Source organism: Monodelphis domestica, chromosome 1 (assembly GCF_027887165.1).
Source record: "Monodelphis domestica isolate mMonDom1 chromosome 1, mMonDom1.pri, whole genome shotgun sequence".
Taxonomy (NCBI): Eukaryota; Metazoa; Chordata; class Mammalia; order Didelphimorphia; family Didelphidae; genus Monodelphis; species Monodelphis domestica.
This window is the reverse complement of record NC_077227.1, coordinates 63,326,905-63,349,453: the sequence shown is the minus strand read 5'-3', so window position 1 is coordinate 63,349,453 and position 22,549 is coordinate 63,326,905. Positions and strand designations below refer to the sequence as shown.

General features: G+C 39.7%; 1 protein-coding gene across 1 annotated transcript in view; it reads right to left on the bottom strand.

Annotated features, from left to right (window-relative positions):
- Positions 1-22,549, bottom strand: part of RET (ret proto-oncogene) — a 159,840-nt gene that overhangs the window by 26,044 nt on the left and 111,247 nt on the right. The window contains exons 5-11 of the mRNA XM_007478484.3: positions 19,928-20,123; positions 17,715-17,914; positions 11,652-11,910; positions 9,234-9,359; positions 8,212-8,322; positions 7,461-7,580; positions 4,093-4,349 (exon numbers count right to left, since the gene is read on the bottom strand). Of these exons, the coding sequence (XP_007478546.3) occupies positions 4,093-4,349; positions 7,461-7,580; positions 8,212-8,322; positions 9,234-9,359; positions 11,652-11,910; positions 17,715-17,914; positions 19,928-20,123 (1,269 nt within the window). The remainder of the gene's footprint in view (positions 1-4,092; positions 4,350-7,460; positions 7,581-8,211; positions 8,323-9,233; positions 9,360-11,651; positions 11,911-17,714; positions 17,915-19,927; positions 20,124-22,549) is intronic.

The following is a 22,549-nucleotide window of genomic DNA, read 5'->3' as shown; positions in this document are numbered from 1 at the left end:
TCTGTGTCCACGATTTGTACTTCCTTATAGTCAGAATCATATTGAGAATTTCAGTTCCTCTAATTACTTCTTCTAACTTGTGAAAAATTACATTATCAGCAAGGTGAAAATTTATCAGTTGCTCTATTTTTTTAAGTCCTCCCTATCATTATTATATCCTGACTCCATATAAGTATGGAGTACAGACTATCTTTCAGGATTACTATGAGAATCACATAAGATAATGTATGTACATTATTTAAAACACAGTAACATACTATATAAAATGCCAACTATTACTTTCTGGGCTCTTCATTTCTTTCTTTCTTCTGGTCAAGTGGTCTACAGCTTACTCCCCTCATAATGTTGCTTCAATTTTCCCCTCCATTGATTCTCATCTGAATGTTCCCCACCATGCTTCCCCTTTCTCTGGTTCCTGGACTTACTTACATGGGTATATCATCTTGACATAAAATGCTAACTCCACCACCTTTTAGATTCATTTCCCCTATTTTGTGGAAGGAATAACCTTCCTTACACATATTATAGTCATGAATGGCATCCTATTCTGTCTCAGGGATTCCTTATTCCTTCCATTAATATCTCACAGAATCACAGAAATTCAGACTTTAGATGGACCCTTAGCAGTTCTCTAGTCAAACATCCATCCTCAAAAGTATCCTCAGTAAAACACACTGAACCTTTGCTTGAAAACTTCTAACAAATAGGAAACCACCATTTCCAAAGGTAGCCCATCTCAATTTGAGATAGTACTATATAGAATTTTCCCTTAATTCTGCATTGGGTTTGTTAGTCATGTCTTACATATGGTCATAAGGAGAAATCTGAGTATTCTATAAAATGATTGGTCGTCTCCACTCGAAATCTTCTTCCCACATAGGATCTGCTATTCTCTGTGATACCAGGCTTGGCAGATACGCATGGACAATCTTCTTTCTTCTCCCCTGGCTGGGAGGGCTAGAATTTCCAGTTCATATTGCCCTCCTACTCATCTTCTCAAGACTTCAAAAAAAAATCTAGCTTTACTGGCCTGTTCAGTACCTTCAGTGTCTGTCCAAGAGCCTACCATTCTGTTGCAGTCAATCATCCAGTTCATACATAGTAGACATTCAGTAAAGCTTATTAAATTTAACTGAATATCCAAATCTTACTTTTACTCAAAGGAACAGATATATCTTCACTGCTGCTGTAGACAACGTTTGCTTACCAGAACAATACTTATGCATTTTCCCTTCTTGTGCAACCCTGCTGCAAAATATCTCAACATTTCTTTTTCTTTAAACAACAAATTAGAAGGATTCATTGTAGACAATCAGTCCACTGTTAGAGGCCAAGTCATTAGTACCACAGGATGGTGAGAGATCCATAAAACACCCAAGAAATCCAAGTAAACAGAGACTATGATGCCAAAAAGACACAGTGTCCATCGAGTATTCCAGTCCCAGCCCACAAAGGGACAGTGTTTCAGTTAGCTAGATGTCTCCCTTTTTAAATTAAATAAGGAAAACATCAAACTTTGGAGACAGTCAGCAAAGAGCAGCACCTCCATGTTAACAAAAACAATGACAATGCTTCCAGGTCAGAGAAATGATTAGATAGGAGGTGGGGGAATGGGGGGGGACACACAAAGAGTTTCCAATAAATGGATCCTGAGTTTATTCCTAATATAGCTCCCTGTCATTACTTCTTAAGATTCTAAACTTTTCAGAAATCCTTACCACAAATTTTAATGTTCTTTGGAACTGAAACTTTCTTGAGCTAAACTTTAAATTTTAAAGCAACCACTAACCATGTACACATTTTGCACAATGGTATTTGACTACGGCAGTTAATTTGTTGACCACCAAGACACTGCCTTAATACCAAATTTCTTCTGGGATTCAAATTTCTATTAGACAAACTCAAACTAATCTGAATACTAAAATGCAGAAAGCAACCAAGGCAAAGGAGCTGGAAGGGCTGAGAGTTGGGGAAAGACAGGGCCAATGAATATGTATCCTCAAGATCCAGGAGGATCTCCAGGACTGCAAAACAGAACACAGTGCTCAGAATTAAAGCTCCCAACAAGACAAAATTGTAACTGCCTTCTGAAGCTTGGAGTTTGGCACTAAGGAATAAATACCAGAGGCAACCGTGTGGCCTGGGCTTCACTGGTGGTTGTGCTGAAGTGAGTCTACCTTTATATCTCAATGTTTTCTGATTTAAAATAAGAATAATCACCACTCCGCAGGCATGGGATTTAGGCCAAAAGAATGGCTGGAAGGAGGAAAGTCTAAGCAGCTCAGAAGAAACATAAAAGTAAAAACTTCTTTTATTCGGATACCATGTTTAATTTTTTTTTATAAACCCTTACCCTTCTGTCTTAAAATCAATACACAGTACTGGTTCTCAGGCAAAAGGCAACTGAGGTTAAATGACTAGCCAAGGGTCACAGCAGTAACAAGTTTACCTTTTAAAAGCATTTCTACATGAAGGGGCAACATGGCATCATGGACAATAGTACCAGTATTGGAATCAGTAACACCTGGATTCAAATCCCACCTCAGGTACCAACTAAGCCATGTCCACCCTTGTGGTCTCCGTTTCTTCATCTGTAAAGTAGTTTTGATAATCCATATAGTACCCGCCTCACAGGCATGCTGTAAAGCTCAAACAGGAATATTGATAAACCACTCTGCCAACTTTAAATCAGTCACTGCATGTCATTTATAATTGACAAGTATTCTCTCATTAGAGCTTCACAATGACATGTGGGGAGGGCAAGGCTGGCATTCTTCTCTTCAGGGTACAGATAAAGAGGCTGCCAAAGAAAGGGTATCAGCTGTGTTAATATCACACAGTTAATTAATAGCAGAACGGGCATTAAAGACTTGGGCAAGGCATTGGACTAGGAAGTGTCCTTCTCTATGGTTCCTCCCTTCCAGCTCTAAATCTCCTGACTCCCAGCCCTTGTGTTCTTTTCACTTAAGGCCAGTGGATTTTTTTTAAAAATAAAATTCTGGTTCTGAGTTTTTCCATAAGGGGACCACATTCCCTGAGAACACAGTCCTCTGCTGGCCCCACTCTCAGTAGAGTTCTAGAGTCTGGATAAAACCCAGTATTTTAAGTGTGTCTTTGCTTACTAGTCTTGGAAGCATCAGGGACTGATTTAGTATTTGCATCTTTGTGGTGAATTTGTTTTCTTTTTTAGAGATTTCCCAAAGAAATTAACCAAAGAAAGATGGGAAGATAGTACTGTTTGTGCTCATTCTGTCTCTCAATAGCATTAATGGAGGGGGTGGCAGTGGTGACTGAGTTGCAGACTTCCTGGAAGACTGCTCTATTATAGCTAAAATTTCCAGTTTCCCTGGAACAGGTCTTGTTTAGCACTGGGTCATAGGGTGTGGGGCCAGAAGACTGCTTTTGGAAGAAGAATTGAAGCTTGATTTTCAGTTTAACAACTAACTCCTTCTCTAAGTTTTATTCCAATGGGTGGGAAATTGATGAACATAAAGCCAGCTTTAATTTCTTGGTTGTAGTTTGATGCAATGGACCATGAGTCAGAAGGCCTTGGTGGTGTCACTTCCTGTAATTCCATTTCCTCATCCTGTAAGGTGAGGGGGCTAAAATAAATGATGGTCCCCTCCAGAGCTAGTGTCCAGGTGCCAAGGAAATGTGGTTTGGTAAGAAGAGCACTGGTTTTCAAGAGTCAAAGGACCTGGGTTCAAGTCCTGGCTTAGCTAGTAACTTATTTCCTCTTTGTCCTAAAACAGTTCACCTGGCTTCATTGGGCCTCACTTTCTTCATCTGTAAAATGTTGGAATTGGACTAGATTGATTCTAAAGTCTCTCTGAATTCTCAGTCTATGATGATCCAAATAGACTTCTTTCTGACAACTCCCAGGACAGACATACCAGATCAGAAAAAAAAAAAAGACACCTTGAGATTTTATTAGGGCTCAAATGTGAACCTTTGGGTTTGCTCTCTTCACTTATGTCCCATAACTCTTACCTCTTCCATACCAAACATACCATAATCACAGAAAACTGACCACAACCCCAGAACCCACAAGGCAGATAAAGTCACCCACTCTATCCCTGCATGAATTCTTACTGGGATTTTGAAGGCATCCACTGAGACCTGGTTCTCCATGGAGTCTAGGGATGGCCGGCGAACATTGGAGGAAGAATAGCTGATGGGGTAGGCCTGAGCTGGCCTCCTGAAGGTCATCTCTGCAGAGGCAATGGGTGGCTTGTGGGAGTTCTTGTGGTAGCGGCGGATGAAGTACGAAGAGAGCAGCACAGAGAAAATGAAGGAGAAGAGGATAGCGACAGCAATGACCATCCTGCAGACTTCATCACATAGCGGTTCTGTGGGCAAAGAGCAGCAAAGAAGGTTAGTGCTTCACTGCTCTTGGTTTTATTCTAATAGCTGGCAAACATATAGACCTCTGAGAGGCAGTGTATGGTATGGAGGGTGTGAAGAAGGATCTGGCTTTGGAGACAAGATGACATATGTTAAAAACCCACTTTTTACCCACATTGTGACCTCTCAGTGCCTGGAGGAAACTTCTAAGACGATAAGCTCTACAATAACTGCCCATCTGCATTGGTAGAGGGAGCTGATAAAAATCACAGGTCTGGACCCCCCCCCCAAAAAAAAAGACAGGTGTTTATAACACTTAAAGGATTGCAAAGGGTTTTACAAACACTTTTGCATTTGGTGTGCACGACTTTGCAAGACCTGTACTATTATGTAAACTCTCAATACTGCAGATGGGGAAAGCAAGGCTTAGGGATGCTGAATGACTTTCCCAAGGTCAAGCAAGTAGATAAGGGTCTGAGATAAAGGAAAGAAAGAATCAGTGTGGAATACTGGAAGCTGAGCCACCCTGGGAATCAGGAAAGTAGCTCTACTGCTAACTAGTGGTGTGACTCAGGATATGTAACTCAACCCCTGAGAATTTCAGTTTTTTCACATTGGCTCTCTTTTCCTTTTCTCTTTCCTCTCTTCTGACATGGCTTGTATCTATTTTTTAGTGTGAGTGTGTGTGTGCGTGTGTGCGTGCGTGTGTGCGTGCGTGTGTGTGTGTGTGTGTGAGAGAGAGAGAGAGAGAGAGAGAGAGAGAGAGAGACAGAATGAGAGAGAGAGAGAGAGAGAGAGAGAGAGACTATGTATTTGTGTATATGTAGGGCATTTGGGCTGGGGGTTAGGAGAGAGTTACACATATGCCCTTGGATTGTATAGAATTTTCCACAATGATAGTGGAAATCCTTTTTGGAAAATAAAAGGTTGGGGTGGGGGGGGGAGCCAAGAAAGGAATGAAAGAGAACATTCCTGAGCTGCTCAGTCAGTAATATTTGGGAGCCAGAAAATATGGACATCAAAGAGTGGAATTTTCCCTTCCTTCTTCCATTCTAATATATCTTTTTCCCATAAAGGGGAAAAATATCATTTGGGTGCCATTATGGAAGCTTTGAGTCTGATGTCCAGTAGTCCCAAGGGCTTTGAGCATCAGTGCAACAACACAAGAGTTAGTCTGGCCTGATGTACACACTAAGGGACCTGGGAGCATACCTTCTATTTGTTAGAGAAAATGCATGTAGTGTCCCCTCCTCCCCCAGCATTCTGAGTTCACTGCAATAACCAAAGGTCCCAACTGGGAGACCCCATAGATTACCAGGAAACTATTTTTGTTCCAGCAAGGTTTTAACTTAAACTTTCACAAAGTTGTATTTAGTCAAAAATAATGATTAACAAGAGCTTGGGTCCTTCTTTCTTATTTGTTCTTCCTCCTGGTAGACCCTTTTCTATTTTTTTTTTTGTTCTTTACTGTCTATCTCTAGAAAAAAAAGATTCTGAAAGATAAAAAAATTAAATTATCAGGCACCAGGTTCTCCAGAATAAATTAGAAACCTTATCTGCTCATATAGTTCTGATTACTCTCTGTTCAGTGCTTACTGTCCTGTTACTCACTTAACGTGTTTCTCTCTACCCACCAGAGTCTCCCACATCCTTCAAGGCCCAACTAAAGTCCCACTTCTTCCATGAAATGTTCTTGCGATGACTTCAGCAGACACTGATTTTTCTCTCCTCTGACTTCTGATGGCATTTACTATCTGACCTTTTTAAGCTGTGCCATTGGCTAGATAATATGGAGCCAGCATGACCTAGTAAAAATGGTGCTGAACTTAGGAGTCAAGAGCCAGGAGTTCAAATTCCAGCCAGCAGATATTTAAAAGCTGTATTTATAAACAAACAAGCCCAAGTTAAACTCTTCAGCTTAAGTTTCCCAGGAAATAAGATGAGAATATGACTATATACAAGCCCTACCTTCTATGGTTGTGAGGTTACTGATTTGTAAACCCTAGTTTTTTTAAATGACAATTGCTGAGTTGTATAGTGAATGCTCAACTAAAATCATGCTGAAATACAGAAATAGGTTTTGAACAGTGATATATGTATAACCCAGTGGAATGGCTTGTCAAATTTGGGAGGGAAAAGGGAAGAGCAGTAATGGGGAGGGATCATGAATCATGTGACCATGGAAAAATATTCTAAATTTTAAAAGGAAAATTAATAAAAATCATGCTGAAATAAAAACTTTTTGTCAGTATTCTCTAGGGCTTTACATTTGGACTTAATATTATTGTGGTGAAGTCAAGCTTAAGTCCATAAGCATTTAAATGATTACTATGTGTCAGGCATAGGAGGATTGGTGGCATGGTAGAAAGAGTGCCCAGGCTGGAGTCAGGAAGCCTCATCTTTCTGAGTTCAAATTTGGCCTCAGACAGTAATTATCTGTGTGACCCTAGGCAAGTCATTTAAGTCTGTTTATCTCAGTTTCCTCATCTGTAAAATGAACTGGAGAAGGAAATGGGAAACTACCTAAGTATCTTTGTCAAGAAAACCCCAAAAGGGACCATGAAGAGGCAGACACAAGTGAAAAATGATTGCACAACAAAAATAAATGTGTCAGGCACTGAACTCATGTCATGCAGTGAACAATGTTTCTGATCCCAGACAGAGGCCCAGGGCTCCTGGGATCTTGGTACGTATCAGTCCTATAACCACTTGATAGATCACAACTAGAGAAGAAGCTGTCTAATAAGAGGCTGTCAAACGTCTCTGTATCTCTGAGAAGGAATCACAGGCCCACAAAAAGGCAGAAAGTGCTCAGTTAAGGAAGTGGGAAAGCTAGGCTTTGTGATATACAAATACATACTGAACAGCTGATATGGAAATCATTAATAAACATTTCAATCTGGTGTTTAGTCTGAATGCTTTGTCGGTTGCCTGCAGATTGAGGAAACTCAATCAGACTAAAGCCTCCCTCCAGGATGATCCTTAAAATCAAGAGCTAGCTTCTATAGAGAACAAGGGCAGAGTCTCTTCAAGCCATGTGGTCATGTTGGGGGGCAGGGAGGATTGATGGATGGCCCTCACCCTGCTCACCTTTGGGCTATCTTACTTCTTCTTACCTTTGTCATCATCGGGCTCACAGAAACACTTCTTTTCTTCTGGAAAGCAATTGCAGACTCCATATCCAGCCTTGATTCCTTTCCACTCCCCTCTCTCATGGCCACCAATAATTTCTCCCCCTAACCAGACACAAGAAAGGCACATCATCTTAATCATGGCAGCGGAGCTGTGCTCTTTCACATCATACTCAACAAAATTTGATCCAGTTCCCACCAGGCAAAGTTGCCATTCCTATATTTACACCAAAGCTGGGCTCCAGGGAGCCCCAAGAGCATTCCCTTCTAAGTTGTGTACAATGAAAATGACCATCCCTACTTGGCAAAATTGTAAAACTGAGGCACAGAGGGAATAAGTGACTCAAGGTCATGCAGCTGAAGCTAAAAGCAAGGCATAGGATTCTGGTCTCTGGGTTCTTAGGTGAATGCTGACTCCAGGAGACTCAATATGTTCCTGGAGAACAGAGAGAAGCAAATCATACAGTTCATACGAGAATAAGGAGGCCCTTTAAAGACAAATTAGTACATGAACTGTTAAGAAATAAATATTTCCTGTCTCCCTCTCTACCCTCTTCCCTCTGTAATTAAGACTGGAAGCTGCTTGTTGGAAGGGACTTTTTCCCCATCTATATATATATGCCTCATATACACATTTCCTGAATAGTGGGGCAAGCAAGGGCAAAAATATAAGTGGGGCCAGGGAAGGTCACAAGGGCTATAATCTATGGGATAATAGTCTGAAAGGGTTTCATACGTATGCAATCTTGAGGGCAAATATGAAGATCTCGGCTTTCCACAGCATCACAGTTACCATCGGGACAAGTCTTGAGGCTTGGTGTGCAAGTTGAAAAGTTCTTGGAAATTCCTAGAAACAGAACAAATGCCCTTAGATGCCTTCTATTTCACAGAATTACTTGGAATCCTGGAATCTTAAATAGCCCAACCATTTTCTTTTTGAAGATAAAGAAACAAGGTTCAATAAAGAGCAGAGATTTGTTTGAGGCTATTTATATATTTACGAAAAGCAAAATCAAGGAGGCAGGTGGATGGCTCAGTGAATTGAGAGCCAAAACTAGAGATGTGAGGTCCTAGTTAAATATGGCCTGAGACACTTCCTAACTGTGTGCACCCAGGCAAGTCACTTAATCTCCATTGCCTAGCCCTTACCACTCTTCTGCCTTGGAAAATATAGTATTCATTCTAAGACAGAAGGTAAGGGTTAAAAAAGGGGGGGGCAAAATCAGGATGAGAAATTGATGCCCATTTCAAGGTTCTCAGCATTCCATCATTGTTAATTTGTCATTCTAGCAGGGGGATTCAGAAACTGCCATTTTTTTTTTGATAAATCAGCCCACATTTTTCCACCTGCTAGCTCAGTTTCTTCCAAAGAATAAAAAAAGTATATAAAGCAAAACTCTTCCCCTCTCATCTTCCTTTCCTAGGCTGATGCCAATCATGAGTCTTTCTGAAATGGAAAAAAAATGTCATCCTAACCTCTTCTTATTCATCAAATCCAGCCTAGATTCCAACTTAAGTCCCAGACTGCCTTGAACATGAAATGAAGTAAGACACTGAATCCTCCTTGTGCCTTCCATGATCTGACCAATGCTGGGAAAAAATGGTCTATCTGCCTGTTTCTGTTATTTCTTTCCCAGCATCTAATATATTACTGTAATGCCTGTACTGGGTATCCAGTAAATGTGTATCAGTTTACTGACTGGATGGACTAAACAGAGAAAATGGGAATGAATGGGAATAATGAAACTCATATCCTACCTTTACCATCCCCCTGTCTCCACTGGCATGTGCCCATCAGGGAGCCTAAGCCACCACATTCCTCACACTCCAAACGCTTCTTGTTCACGGCACATGAGATGGGACAGCCCTCCTCCTCAGGGAAATCTGAGAATAACAAAAACATAAAGATTGTGGGACTCCAGTTAGCAACCTCTCCTTACATTTTCAATGTCTTTCAGTCTAAGGGACATGTCTACCAGACTTCCAAGGGATTGCATTGATCAAGCTCAGGTCAAAAGACACTAAAACCAAAGTCAGCTTGGAGGTTAAGACAATAGAGAATCAGACCTGGAAATAGGAAATCCTGGGTTCGAATATGATATCAGACACTTCCTAGTTGTAGTACCCTGGGCAAGTCACTTGACCCCCAATGCCTAGCCTTTACTACTCTTCTGCCTTGGAACCGATACACAGTATTGATTCTAAGATAGAAGATAAGATTTGTGGATTTGTTTTTTAAAAGTCACTGAAACCCATAAGCTAGAATCTATTGATGATAATTTAGTTGATAATGATCAGGAAATGACTGCTAAAGTCACAAATAAGCATTTATTAAACATTTACCATATGCCAGGCCCTGGTCAGGTGATGAAGATACAAAGAGAAATGTAAAACAGTTTTTGCCTTTAAAGATCTTACAGCCTACTGGATGAGGCCACATGCACACATCCACATGTATGCTAAATACATATAAAACAAATGAGAGATAGTTTTCTGGGGTAAGGCACTAGTAGGTAGGGGTGGGGACCAGGAAGGTCTCATTAAGGAGACAATGTCTGAGTTGTTATTTGAAGGAAACTAAGACTTCTAAGAGAGGCAAAGGTGAGAAAGGAGTGAATTCTGGGAATGGGGACCATTTTGTGAAAAGCAAGGAAAGAATAGATGGAAAATCATATAGGAGGGAAGGGAGGAGAAAGCGATAGACATTTAAAAAGTGACTTATGTGCCAGGGACTGTGCTAAGTATTTCTAATAATAAGTCAAAGGGGTTCCATTCATTCAATTCAATAGTTCAAGTAGACAGTTTCATCTATCCTTAAATCCTTGCCCCCCCCCCACCTTGTCCTATATCCCTCTTGAGCCTTGGCAAATGCTAACCTCGAATTGTTCACTCTTTTACTACCAAATGGGTCTGGAGGATGCCACATAAATGTTTTGAGTAGCTCCACTACATATTAATGTTACCTAATATTTACTGGATCCTTATTGCAGAAAGTCAAAAGATTGGCGAGTTGAGAGAGAATATCAGTTGAGTAATGAACTTGGAAGTCAAACTGCAATGGGTAAACTTTACAATCAAAAGTTTGGTAACATTGGAGATTTTTCCCTACATGGTTCACCATCCAGCTCATCACTATGGATGTTCCAGACTCCTTTTTTCAAAACTCCCATATCATCCCTCTTCTCTCTGCCCTCCACACCTCTCCATTATTATTTTCTCCTTTCTTCTTATCTCTGGTGATGAAGTGACCCTTCTACTCAACGTCCATTCCCCATCTTCTCCAGCAGATTGACCTATCATTCCCTATTGATTTCCTCCTTCTCTGATGCCTACACACATGCCCATTTCCCCATCCTCAAAAATGCCCTCATTAGATCCTACCATTCCTACTAACAGTCTCTACTACACTCTCTTCCCTCTGCCAAACTATTTAAGAAAGGCATTTGCACTTGGTTCCTCCTTTTATCCTCTCACTCTCTTTACTCATTACAATCTGCTTTCCAATATCATCATTCAACTGATACTCAATTGATAAAGCCAATGTCACCAAAGATCTTCTATTGCCAAATCTAATAGCTTTTTTTCTTATTCCTCATCCTTCACAACATCTTTACTGTATATGGCATTGTTGACCATTCTTTCAACCTTGGATGTTCTCTCTGGGTGTTCATGATACTCCTCTCTCTTAATTCTCCAATTATCAGTTTGAGGTCCCTTCTCAGTTGGTTTTGCTATTCTATTCATCCATATCAAGTCCACTAACTGTGAGTATACTCCAAGGTTATGTCCTGAGCCTGCTTTTCTTTTTTCTCCACATTTTCACTTAGTGAGCCCACAGGTTCAACTCTTATCTTTATACAGATGACTCTGAAATGTATATATGAAGCCCTAATCTCTCTCTTCCTCTCCTGAGCTCCGGTCGTACACAGCCAATTGCCTTTTTAAGCCCCTTTCTTCAATCTTAGAATCACTACTGTGTATTGGTTGCTGGAGAGAGTGATGCTCATGATGAAATTCACAGTCTAGTGAAGCAAACTACAACCTGGCTAGGGAAGTTATAGGAATGTAAATAATTACAAGACAATGAAGTAGGGGATAAATGTCACATGAATGGTATGGATGGATGACAAGTACTTAAAAGAAAGATGACAGCAAAAGTCCCAAGAAGGTACTTACAATTTCCTTCTATTGAGATAATAAGCAGTGTTTTGGCCTGTTTCTTGCTCTGTCTGTCTGAGGCAACCACCGTGTACTGCATCTCTGTGCATTCTGACCTTTGCAGCACAGAGGAGTCATTCACAAACAAAGTCCCTGTGGTGCTTTCTGGGGTGGTGATGATGCCCAGAGCTGTGCAGTTAGTGCTGGGAGACTGAAGTCTGTAGGTAACATTTACTCCATGGAACTCCTTGCAGTTTTCAATGCAAACTTTTCCAATCTAGACTCAAGGAACAATTGAAAACATTACAAGTCTAGATGATATGGAGCACTGAAAAAAAAGCATGCTTAACTGCCTATAAATTCATATGAAGAGCAAAAACTAAATACTCATCAGGTTAAGGTAAACAAAAGGGATAGCTTCGACAACTTAAAATCATAACTGTGTGGAAAGATCAGGTTTAGAACCCTAAAGGAGCTTGGAAAGCCTTCTAGACCATTTGATTTATTCAGATTTTTTGACTGAAGTATTGTGTTTTCATATTAGTTATTTCCCAATATATTCCTCCTTCCCTGCACCTTGTAATATAGAAGGAAAAAGTATAATTAAACAAAAGTGACTATATATAATATCATATGTGACATTCTTCACCCATATGTTTTCCCATCCTTCTAAGGGAGATGGTGAAAAGCATGTTTTATCTCTGAAACCAAGCTTGGACATTACAGTTAATCAGAGTTTGGCTGCCCATTTGAATTATTATAGTCATTGTGTGTCTTGGATTTGCTTCTGGTCTTTGTATCAGTTCACATAATTCTTCCCATGCTTCCCTGAATTTTTCAGTGTTTGAATTGCTTATGGAATAACACTCCAATGCGTTCTTAAAGACTCAGAGCTTTTCATTTTGATTAATCAAATTTAACAAATAAGTATTATGTGTTTACTGCATACAAGAGTCTACACTCTATTCTGGCAGATACAATGATAGTCACAAAAGCTTTACAATAATGGATCATGTGGGGTGGGGTGAGTGGTGGGAAGAAGAGAGAAGATACATTTACAATGATACTAATAAAAATAAGTTCGCCTTTATATAGCACTTTATAAATATTATCTCACTTTCACAATCCTGGGAAGGAGGGAAATGCTATTATCTCTTTTTTTAGCTGAGGAAATTGAAGCAAACAGTGGTTAAGTGACTTGCCCAGATCCACAAAGCTTGCGTCTAAGGCCAGATTTGAATTCAGGTCTCCCTGAATTCAAGCCCAGTTCCCATCCTTACTCACGGCATCACATTAAAAAACAACAACAATATATTAGTAAAACAAGAGAGAATATATACAATAAATATTTTCTTACTACTTCTTTAAGGTTCATGCATTTTTTAACCCTTAGCTTCTCTCTCAGAATTGATACTAAAAATCAGTTCTAAAGCAGAGGAGCAGTAAGGGCTAAGCACTTGGAGTTAAGTGACTTGCCCAGAGACTTCACAAAGCTAGGAAGTACGAGGCCAGATCTGAACCCAGGTTCTCCTGATTCCAAGCCTACAGCTCCATTCACTGTGCTACCTAGCTGCACCAACTTCATGAGCTTTTAAAATAAATTTTAAAACCCCAAAGCTATACACAGCAGAAATGTGTAATTTCTTATAGAATTCTATTTCTTTTTTTTTTAATTTATGTTTGTTGTTTACAATGAAAAATAAAACTAACAAAGTTTTGTGACTCTTTGATGAGGTACCCTTGAAGGCCTTCCAACTCTTCTAGAACTTCAAAACCATCCAGGGGGATTCATATTTCTAGGCTGGTGGAAATCACACTAGTGTGCTTGAAGACACATCACATACATGATTCATAAGGGAGCAGGCACCTATCAGGACCATAACCAACTCATCTCAACAGCATCTCCTTAGTCTCAAAGCATCACAGAAGAAGGTAGGTGGTGACTGCTGATGGAATGTCCTGTTGGCTAATTAGAACATCATGTGCTTTTGTTTCCAGCTATGACTAAGCCACTCAATGTTCTTCCAAGGATGAGAGTTGAGGTGGGACCCAGGAGTGGGTGGGCCACAAATGTGGCCTCTACTGCAGGAAAGGAATATGAAGGAGAATGGCTGAGCAAGCATAACTTTCTCAGAGAGCTGGGGTCTGTAATTCCTCAATCCTCTGCCATTTCTAATGCAATGTGTTTTCCATGTGCTCTAGAAGCTGAAAATCCAACAGCCTTCAGGAGTTTAAGTCATTCATATTTTCCCATAGAGAAAGAAGCAAACAGGAAACCAAGAAAGAGAGGATAACGTTTTGCTCTGTTAACTTGTTTGTTCCCTCAATATTTGGATTCTCTTGATGCTGAGAAGAGAAGGAGGCAGTAACTTAGTGCCTGATAGGGATCCAGGATTCTTTCCACCTGACTTGCAGCTAGAACCTTCAATGTGTGCTGTCTCTCATTAGAACATAAGCTCATTGAAAGCCAGGGCTGTCTTATTTTTTCTCTTTGTAACATTATAGCTTAGCACAGTGCTTGGCACATAATAGATGCTCAATAAGTGTCCATTCATTCATTTACTAAAATCCAAAGAGTGTCTACAGACAATGGTAGCTACATCTTAATCATTCATTAAAATATGCCATGGACCCAGATCTCTTCCGTAAGATCTGGGGAAGGATTCCAGTCCTTACTGAAGGCCAAAAAGTAACATAAACAAAAACAAACAAACAAACTTACAAATAAGCAGCATCCAGAAAACAATACACACGCTTGATAACAATGTAAATGTTTGAGAACAACAAAAATCAAGGCTCTGTATAATATAATCAGGTTTGATCATAAAGATGCAATTAAAAATTAAATTTTCTCCTTTTTCACAGGGCTGGAATATTATCAGTATGGAAAACTGTACACCCTCTGTTATATGTGGCTGATGTGTAGATTCGTTTTTATAACCTGCTAGGATTTTTCCATTCTCTTTCTCTAGTTTTCTCTTTGTTTCTCTAAGGAATGGTTCTCTGGATGGGGAAAAGGGGGGGGGTATTCTTAGAAATGAAGGTGATGAGAGCAGGATGGTATAGCTGAAACAAAGCTGGATTTGGGGGTCACTTAAATTCCTTGCAACTCATGTTCCTCATCTGTAAAATGAAAGGGGTGAACTCCTACAACACCTCTTCTAGCTCAAAATCTATGACCCCATGAGCCTAAAAACAAATCCAAAAAATTAGTAAAAATGAAAAAGAAGACTTCACAGAACAGATGTAGCTAAAGAGATAGCAGTATGTAAAAGTTGAAAGAGCACTGGGTTTCACATCACAAGAGCTGAGTTTGAACCCAGCCTCTACTATTGATTATTATGGGCAAGAAGGAGAAGTGGTGGTAAAGGATATGAGACTGGAGTGATCCTTGCCTCTTCCCTCTCCCTTAGCCCTAATATCTAATCAGTTGCCCAGTCTTATCTCCATAATATCTCTGGCATCAGACCTCTATCGCTACTTACATGGCTCCCACCTCAATTCAGGTTCTCATCATGTCTTGGCTGGGACTATTATGGGGGCTTCCTAATGATGTTCCTGCCTCAACCTCTCCCCTTGCTAATAATCCATTTTCCACAAAGCTGCCAAAGTGTCAGATCTGACCATGTCATTCCTCAATTCAATGAACTCCAGTGGCTTCCTATTGTTGCTGGGATCAAATGGGAATTCCTTTGTTTGGTTCTTTAAATCCTTCCCGATCTGGTGCCATCTTGTCATTCCAGCCTCATTACACATACATTAATATCCTCTCTGCCACCTCACCATGCTAGCCTTTTTGCTAATCCTCACACTCTACTCTATTCCCTCTCTGTATTTGGTTTGCCTATCCCCTACATGGCTGGAAAACTCTCCCTCCTCAACTCTGCCTCCGAGAATGCTTTATTTCCTTCAAAACTCAGTTCAAGAACTACCTTCAATATGAAGCTTTTCCTGATCCCAACTTCTAATGACCTTCCCCACCTTAAACTGCTATGTATGTAATTTGTAATAGGTAGCTCAGAAGAGAGAGTGCTAGAAACTCCAGCCTCAGCTACTTCCCAGCTGTGTGACCCTGGACAAGTCACCTAACCTCTGTCTGCCTCATTTGTAAAAAGGACATAGTAATAGCCACTAAATTCCCAGGATTACTGTGAGGATAAATATAATAATATTTATAATGCACTTTGCAATTTAAATGCTAGCTATTTGTACTTGTTTGAATATAATATATAATTACATCTGTATATAATTATATGTATATATAATTATATGTATATGCTTGTGTGTATATGTTTAGTATTTTGACAAATTGAAAATGCCTTTAGTACAAAGATTATTAATTTTTGTTTTTCTATCCCCGGTGGCTGACATAATTGTCTAGCACACTAAGGCATCTTGTGGCCCAGTAGATAGAGCACTAGACCCAGAAGCAGGAAGATCCAAGTTCAAATCCAGCTTCAGACACTTATTAGCTATGTGATCCTGATCACGCCAATTAGCTTCTGTCTCTTTCAGTTTCCTAAACTGTAAAAAGGAAATAATAACAGCATCTACCTCACAGGGCTAGGGTTATGAGGGTCTGTATTGAGTCCTCCAAATTTTGTAGATGAGGAAACAGAGGCTTAGAGAGGTTAAGTAACTTGTCTGAGGACCCAGAACTAACAAGTATCTGAGCCAGCCCTCAAGCCTGAGCCTTCTGAAGCCAAATTCCAACTGTCTACTTGGCCACTGGAATGTCCCCCTTCAGGCTACTCTCTCCATAATAAACACTTATAATAATTACCTTCTGGTGCCACTAGGTAAATATTACCTGTAGTTCCCAACAAAGTCAATAGCAATGTGCCCTCAGCTAATGTCAACTCTCCATCAACATTCCCAAGAGACGTTATTAATGATCTCGAATATGATTAAATTAAAACATAGGGAGAAACCGAAAGTTAACTACCAAAGAGGTATGACCTGGGTCAAGGAGCATATGGGTGAGGATTAGGCAGGAAAAGTAGACAAAGGGAGTGTTTGTTAACATATTAAAATAAACAGTATTCTTCAGCCTGTCAAGGATGGAGTAAAAAATGCTGCTAAGAAAACACGCTGTCCACGCCCCCCCCACACACACACACCTTTGCTCCCCCTTTCCCCTAGTAGGATGCCAGCCTGGTCCTTTGGATCTCCAACTCAGTTTTCTAATGAGCACTAGGAGTGATTATATAGTGTATTACAACTTACAAAAACGTTTTGCTCAGAACTCCACCATGAGGCATGTTGTGGAAGTATTTATTATTACATATTCCAGTTTGAAAGGTGAAATTATTGAAGTTCAATAAGATAAAAAGAATCGGTAAGCCAGGATCACAGCTAACAAATGTTCAGATCCAAGTTCTGTCAGAGCTGGGATTCCAATCCAGACCTTGAGGTTTTTCCTGCTACCCTACATTGTCTCTTGAAACATAGGAACCTTTCAGCAAGAGACCATCACGGCTCAGTGGATAGAGAGCCAGGAGGTCTAGGGTTCAAATTTGGCCTTAGACACTTCCTAGCTGTGAGGTGGTGGACAAGTCCCTTAACCCAATTGTCTAGAGAAGCGAAGGGAGGGGAAGGGAAGGGGAAAGGAGGAGGGAGGAGAGGGAAATTGTCATCTTTTAGAAGGAGTTCCAAAAAGGTTTCAGGAAGGTTACTCTTGGTTAGAACATAATCAATATTCCTGATTATGCCAACCTATACTTGCACCTTCCTAATATGACATCCCAGAGTATTTCAATTCCTGGGCCACACAATTGTGGGATTATAATCTATCTTAGATTACTGTCTAATTGTTTCATGCATGAAGTCTTTTCTCTCCCATCCAAGACTAAATTCCTTGAGAGCAGGGATTGTTTACTATATTATATCCCTCATGATAATAATCATGCCAGAAATCCTTCAAGTAAATCTTGGTGAATTCTTCCAGAAAGCGTCAATTTCCAAAGACTCCATTATTTGTGGAAGACAGAGAAATTCACCTGAGTTATCCTTCTATTTCCCCCAACCCACGTAATCTAGGTTCCTTCTCTTCCCATGAGAAATAGTCCTTGAACCACTCACCTGTGCATATCGATGAGCATTCCTATTTACTGAGAAGTAGTAGGTGTTGTTTGGGAACCGTATGCTAACAGGTAGGATGGACACATTGAAATAGAGCAGGAGAGCCCCTCGAGGACCCTGGAAATCCGTGTCATTCACCAGGACTTCCAGCTGGAAAGAACGGCTCTCTGTGATAGGGAGGCTTCGGTTAAGCACAAGTTCTGCCAAAAATAAAGGGGAACCATCAATATTCTTATAGTCAGTTAATCCATAAATGAGTACCTCATTTTAGAGAGAAAATAATAATACTAAGAACTAATATTTAAATAATTCTGTAAGATTTTCTTGGTGCCTTGCATTCATCATCTTATCCTCATAGCACCTCAGAGGGTATTAGAGATGTCATATCCTCATTTTACTGATGAAGAAATTGAGGTGCAGAGAGATTGAGCTATCTGTCCATAGTCAAATAGCTACTAAATGTCAGAGATGAGGTTAAAACCCATCTCTTTTCTGAATCTAAGCCTAGCACTCATTCTGTTATGCCTATATTTCTAGAAATAATCTGGAAGAAGAGTAACCAGGATTGTGAAAAGGTTTTTTTAATTTTAATGCCTTAAAATATGGCTGAAGGAACTGGGAAGGTTTAGCCTAGAGAAGAGAAGACTCTGGATGGGTATAATCCCTATCTTTAAGCATGTGAAGACTATCTCATATATACATATACAGACATATATATGTATGTATTTAATAAAAGAATGAGACATAGATTTTTGGACATAACTAATATAAGAATTTTTCTCTTGGATAAGAATATTTATTATATATTACATATTAATGTTTTATTCTTTTGTATTATAATTTATTATATTTTATACTTATTATATTGTAATTCATTATGTGTTTACAAAAAATTACATTATGTTGTGTATTATATATTATTGTTAGATTACATATTTGAAAATAAAAATAAATGGTAACTTAAAAAAGGAAGAAAAGAATAGAAAAAAGATTAGATGACTTCTTGACTCTACAGAGTATCAATCCTTGAGTGAATCCAGAAGTGTAGAGAAGGTGCAAAGAGCCAGATTCTGACCTAATGAAAGGAGAAACTTCTTGATAATTAAAATCCCAAAATGGAATGGACTGCTTCAGGAAGTAAGGGGTTTCCTCTTTACCTGGAATTTTTATGCCAAGACTGGATGACTACCTGTAAGGTACATTGTGGAGTATTGTTGTTCAGAATAAACTTGGACCAGATACCCTTACTGGCAATAGTATGCTGATAAATGTTTTTAAAAAATGGGAAAAATGTGCACAAGACATACTTAGGCACTTTTAAGTATTATTAACACTTTCTCCATCACCTTCTGAAAGCTAGATGATCAACCAAACAATAAATGATGATATGAAGTACAAATGCTTGCTTAATAATTGGCAAGTCAGTAGGGGGATGCTCCAACATCCCCTTTTCCCAGATATCATTTTTAAAATCACAGTTTGCCTCTACAATGTCTACCTCTTCCTCCTTCCCTTCCATAGGCATTAAAACCAATCTAATTCTTGTTCTACATGACACTTTTTTTTAATTTGAAGAAAGCTCTCATGCCCCATATCCCCCTCAGATCTTCTGTTTTCTAACATCCCAGATTTCCTTGAATGACCCATGGTATTCAGGACCTTCAAGATCCCACATTGCTCTTCCAAGGGCATCAGCCCAACTACTTTCCTTAATGGCGATGCTGAATTTCATTTTTTATTCTCTCAAATCAAAACTACCTGTGATTTGCCAACACTGAGACAGTCCAAAGAATGCTTTGTCATCTCTGAGGGCATTTTAAAAAATAATTTTTTTTTGAACAGTGGAAGAAGCATCATTGGAATAAGTGTCTTGCTTCAAACATGACTACTTTGAATGTGATCAAATTCACATTATAGTTCTGGTATGTTTTTTAAACAAGCTCCAAATTATAGTTCCATCTTCTAAATTCAATCTATGCCCCAATGCAGTGTAGAGAGAGCACTGAATATATTTTAAAAGACCCCATTTGAATGAGATCATCGGATGGAATCGATTGGGATTTTTACCTATTTTCAACTTCCTTTCATCGATAAATTCTAAGACATCAGTCTGTCTGCCAAGTCAGTAGCTTAGAAAAGGGTAGAGAGCTGATAGCATTCCAGATGTTCCCACCTTTCTCTCTTTCCAACCCTCATCCCCTAGGATCCCTTACTGTAGACGTGCATCATGGCGCGCACACGGCTTCCATTAGAAGTATAAGAAGTCTCATTTGGATAGTGCTCCACCCGGAAGAATTCGGTGACCCAAGGATCACTGGTTAACATGGTGTGCGTATATTTTCTTTGGATTTCTCCAGAGGATGGCACCACATCTGCATCGAAGACCTGTAGCACTGCCAACACTGTACCCTACAAGGAAGCACAAGCCAAGAGTGTGTAGGGAGAAGAAGGGCAGGAACTAGGCAGAAGAGGTAGACTCTGACTGGCTCTCAAACAGTCAAAGCTGGAGTCTCCCATTTCCCTCAGAGAATGGCCCTAATAGGAAGTTAGAACCAGAAAGACATGGTTATCTTTTTTGTCCCTGCTTCTTTTCAAGGACTACTCTTTCCCTTCTAACTGCACATTTGGAGTCATTTCCCAGTTCTACCACTAATTAGCTACATGACTTTGGAAAACCGGTTATTCTGGATCTCAAATTTCCTTCTCTCTAAAATTAGTAGCTTGTTAATAGGTGATCTCAAAAGTCCTAATTCTTTACATAAAGGAATCCTTTTCACTTGTGCCTTCGAGAACTCGAATTATGGATGCTAGAACTCATTCTTCCCCATAGAGGGCAGCAATTTTCCAAAATTCAGAGAAGCAAGAGATCTAATGGTCAAATTCCTTGCAAGAAGAATGGAAACAGTTGGGAATATGACTTCTGATAAGGTATGATTTTATGACAATTCCTGAGGGGAAGTGGGAAGCAGAAATGTGAGATGTGGGAAAGAAAGAAGTGGCTCCCCAACTTCTTCCTGAATAAAATCTGAACTCTTCTGTTTTAGCTTTTAAGGGCTATGCAACCTGGCCTCAACCATTCTTTTTAGTCTCACTAAACATCTCTGTCTTTCAGTCTGTCTCACAAAGAGGTATAAGAAGTCTCATTTGGATAGTGCTCCACCAGAAAGAATTCGTTGACCGTGTGCATGTATTTTCTTTGGATTTCTCCAGAGGATGGCACCACATCTGCGTTGAAGACCTGTAGCACTGCCAGCACTCACAGAGTCAAATAGACAGAGAGACAGACAGACAGACAGACAGACAGATACACACATACACATACACACACATTTCACTTCACCTCTGGACTCCAGGCTTTTGCTATTGCTATTCCTCATAACTGGAATGCACTCTCTCCTTGCCTCCACCTCATAAATTCCTTCTCTTGTTTTTAAGATTTAGCTTAGAATGGGAGCAATTAGGTGGCTTAGTGGATTGAGAGCTAAGGACTAGAGATGGGAGTTCCTGAGTTCAAATCTGACCTCAGACACTTCCTAGCGGTGTTGACCCTGGACAAGTCATTTAATCCCTATTGCCTAGCCCTTACCTCTCTTCTGCCTTAGAACCAATATCCAGTATTGATTCTAAGATGGAAGATAAGGGAAGACTTTTTCAATGCCCCAACTGTGAAGTGCCCTCCTTCTGCTCCTTTGCATATTCATTTTTATGCTATAACTCTGTGTAAGTTGTTTTGTGTTACGATCTCTGCCATGAGATGGTAAGCTCCCCGTGGGAATTATACTTGTACTCATGGCACTTAGCAGAGTGAATTATATAGCACATAGTAGGCACTTTAATAGTTGCGAACTGATTTGCCCTGCCAAAAGGCAATAATAATATCAGCCAATTTCTGGGCCCTTTCATTTACTTGTTAAAGAAAATAATATACACCATAATCTGCCTTTGAGGTTCTCAGGTTCCATAATCATAACTTTAGGCAGTAACCAGCCCAAAACAATTCATCCTGCTGACCGCTGCTAGAAATCAAGGTCATTGCAGGTTTTTCCAATGAGGAAACTGAAGCCCAGAAGGTTTAAGTGACATGTGAGAAGACTACACAAGTATGAAGTGGAAGAGACAGCCTGGGGAAGCTTGAGCAGGACCACACCATCTTACCAATAGAGAGACATGAGCTTGTTCTAAATGGACTCCTAGGAAAAAGGTTATGGCTTCTGGAATAATTTGAAAACATACCACAGTCTGCAGCTGTTTCTAAGCCAGAGGGAAGAGAAGTAAAGTGGGGGACTTAAATATCCAGAGTTCCTTGGAAAGAGACTTTAAAAGTTAGCAACCACTAAAAATTGTGGAATGCCCAGTTCCCATTAATTCCGTATCTTCAATTCTTAAAAATTCACCTTACAATCTACAGGAGATTGTTTAGTGTCTCAAGGAGGGAGGAGGGAGAGAATTTGGAACTCAAAGTCTTAAAAATGAATCTTTAAAATTTCCATATAACTGAGGAAAAATAAAATACTATTATTAAAATGAAAAAAAAATCATCTAATAAAGGATAAGCATCTCTGCAAGGGAGGAGTCATACCTTAATTAGTTAAGAATTAAGTGAGCAGTTAATACTTCAGGAAGTAGTTAATTACTGACCACTAATTACAAAATTAAAATGAGATACAAGGAAGTTGTTTGAGGTGAGAAGGAGCATCTAAAGGGAGTTGGACAAGTATTATAGAATTATAAAATCATAGAGTTCAGCCTCATTATACTGAAGAACAAGTGAGACAGAGAGAAATTACATGGCTTACCCAGAGTCACATAAGTAATTTAAGTGCCAGAATCAAGAT